Here is a 3,197-nt window from a genome sequence, read left to right as displayed (position 1 = left end):
ACGTTCAAAACTATGCTAGTAGTGTTGCTTTTGGATTGTTGCTCGTTTTTGGTTCGTCATTTTGTTATCTTATTAAAGAAGTGACCAGTTGTTTAAAAAAATGTTATTTGGATGTTGTAACAGTCCGAGTTACTTTTACATCATATCACCGGTTAAATTATGCGGGTGTTGCTTATATGCAATGAAATTCAGCATGTCGTTATTGTTTTGAATTGGGATTTTTTATGCATGATCCTGGCACCTGAATCCCCGTATTGTGAGTCCATAACTGACACTGATTGTGCAACAACTGCTAGCAAGCTTAATAGTTGCAGCAAGCATTACATACATATCCTCAATTTGGATGCGCTCTTTCGCCGCATTTTCCAAATCAAAGGAAACTAAGTAAACTTCATCCTCAGGGGTCAGTCGACGATGTTCCTCTTCTTGTTCTAGTTCCTCCTTTTCTTTTGAAAATGAGGGTAAACCCTGGGCTCTGCATCGTTTGATGCAGATGACAAAGATGCACTTGGGGTTGACCAAGAAGGCCGTTGGTAGGTTAGGGAGGGTGGCTGTCTGCCTCACTCTCTTTACCCCTCTAGTTTTTTCCTTTCACTGTCCTACTCTGCTTTGTGTCCCTCTGCTCTTTCCCTCTCTTGCTCTGCTTTGTGTCCCTCTGCTCTCATGATCAAGCATGCATAATTCATGGAGTCCAGCTATGTTGTCTAGCAATTCTTGGCTACGTAAGCATGTGTGCTTCTGATCTCTGAAAACTCCTATAAAAATCTTTATTTGTGTCTAGCTGGTGACAGATTTAGAGCTGCCAGGATAACGAGCAATGGTACACGCACGTAACATTTTTATTTTTACAGGGTATTACGGAGTGGCTTACCTGGCTGATTTTGATTGGGTGGGGCCGGTGGTGGTGGGGGGGGGGGGGGGATTAGTTTGGAAACAGCCCGTAATGTTCTGTAAACTGCCTGTGTGATTTCGCAGGATAACAGAGGTAGCAAAAGTTGAGTCATGCATCTACAAAGCTTTAATGTACCAATACGAACGGAGCTAGCAAGCACGCACGCATATAGATCAGATCGATTAATTCTGGGTCATCACACAAGTAAACAATACAGAAATAACGACATGAATCACCAAGCATGCATCGATCTAGTATAATATTATCCATTGACAACGATTACATCATGTGACGGAGATCTTACATGACTGTGTACTTATATGGTAACTAAGTAGCACTAGGAGCTACATATGAGAGACGTCCTAACCCCTAAACTCTAGCTGATATCTGTCTTTGATACTACCTAAATAAAACAAACTTAAACGATAAATAATCTGACAAAATCATCGGTGATCTGCGCATCCTTTTGCTCCTATGGTGATGGCGCCGGAGATGCAGCGTGAGGCGCCGGAGTCATGGCAGGAGGCGTCAACGGCGGCAAGGGTTGGGCTGTCAAATCATCACCAATGCAAGTTAATCAATCTCCTTCAAAGAAGCAGCACATATATACAGTAAAACACACACCGAACAAGGTCAGTAACTTACTGCCGCAGGAGAAAATCGTCTGGATGGGTATCATGGCGCCACACCTAAGCGGGAGGATGATCATGCGGATCGGATCTATGGGCTTGGGGAAGAGCTTGCTCATGCCGCCGTTGTTGTTCATGCCGTGGCAGAGGCAGATCGGCGCGGTGCTGACGACCGACTTGAGGCCGTCGCAGCACGCGTCCGGTGGCGAGAAGACCGTGATGTTGGTGAGGTAGTCCATGCACGGTATCATGGCCGTCAATGGTGTCAGGCACTCCTTCGGCGGCGGCGGGCTTGGCGAGCCGGTGGGAAGTGGGAGGTGTGGGAGGCTAGGCAGTGCAGGGGATGGAGGGGCGCCCGGTGCACCACCAGGGAGCGGCCCGAACAGCGGCGGCAAGCCGGGGATCTGAGGAAGTGGGGGTAGGCATGCCGGGAATCTGAGGCAGCGGCAGCCCGGGAAGAGGCGGGAAGCCTCCATCGGCCGTGGTGGTGGCTGTGGCTTCTTCTTGGTTTGCGGCGGCGGCGGGCTGGACCCTCGCCTCGGACGGCTGCAGCGTCGCGACGATGGCCAGCAGGGCGAGGAGCACGGCCACGGTGTACTTGGAGCGCGCCATTGTTTGCGTGAGGGGAGGATGCGTGGATCGGTTTGATGGCATTCGTGTGTTTGCCCAACTATTTATACTGCTACGGCCGGCCGGTAGGGCACGTTAGAGATAGACAAGTTTGAATATTTTTTAACCATTTGAAAATTTTATCCAACTAGATTGAGGTCTGTTTGGGTTGTGGTTTCCTTCAATTTCCTGCTACGTTTACGAGTAAAGAAAGATGCAGCTCGGGTACGCATGGATTAAGCAGAGTCCCTGTACGACGTCCTCTCTATGCAGATAGAGCTGGAGGTTCAAACGAGTCCATTTGCATTCGACACACGTTGAGGTGGATAAGATTCTCCTTTTCCTTTTTTTTAAACTGGTTATTATTTCCATTCATTCTTTTAAAAAACACATTTCTTTTCAAATTTGGAACTCATGGGATATTATATTGTTTTGTTAAAACAAAGACAACACAAATCGCACAACATGGATCGGAGTTGAATTGCGAATTTCACATGCATGCCCGCATTGAAAAATACTACCGGCCGGCGGCCGAAGTTCTTGGGAAAGTACATGGACATACTTTTTTTTATAAGTACAAGGGCATACGTACATATACTATTCGGGTTATTCTACTTTCTTGACTTGTGTATCATTTCATTGATAGGCTTTAAAAAAACATTTAATTGATCTCGCTCATCAATCACTCATACACAATGCAATGGCTTGATCATGCGCCGAAAAGCGATCATCACGGATGCACGATGAATCTAGGCTACGTCTAAGGCAGGAATGCATCTAGCCCATGAGCTCCGGCGACCGCCCAGGACTTTGTTTCATCCCCAATGGTCATGGTAAGCCGAGAGTCCGATGGTTGATCGTCCTCAAAGACCCAAGAATTCCGGGCCTTCCAAAGCCACCACTCCATGAGGATGATCATGGAGGTTATGCTTCGACGCTGCCCGACAGGAACCATGGCGTAGGATGCCGCCCACTAGTCGAGGAAGTTGTTGTTCGCGCTCGGCAATGGAGTCGTCGCCCACCATGATAGATACTCATGCCACATCTAACACGAGAATGAACAATCC

At 47.6% G+C, this 3,197-nt stretch overlaps 1 protein-coding gene across 1 annotated transcript; it reads right to left on the bottom strand.

Moving 5' to 3' along the window:
- Window positions 1-1,144: 1,144 nt before the first annotated feature.
- On the bottom strand, window positions 1,145-2,189 carry LOC123100597 (non-specific lipid transfer protein GPI-anchored 11-like). The gene is made up of 2 exons (XM_044522504.1): window positions 1,538-2,189; window positions 1,145-1,441 (listed from the first exon to the last, which is right to left on the bottom strand). The coding sequence occupies exons 1-2, from the start codon at window positions 1,995-1,997 to the stop codon at window positions 1,365-1,367; spliced, it is 537 nt and encodes a 178-aa protein (XP_044378439.1). The 5' UTR covers window positions 1,998-2,189; the 3' UTR covers window positions 1,145-1,364.
- Window positions 2,190-3,197: the final 1,008 nt, after the last annotated feature.

Source organism: Triticum aestivum, chromosome 1B (genome assembly GCF_018294505.1).
Source record: "Triticum aestivum cultivar Chinese Spring chromosome 1B, IWGSC CS RefSeq v2.1, whole genome shotgun sequence".
NCBI lineage: Eukaryota > Viridiplantae > Streptophyta > Magnoliopsida > Poales > Poaceae > Triticum > Triticum aestivum.
Note: the sequence above shows the minus strand (reverse complement) of the source record. Positions and strands in the feature narration are given on the sequence as shown.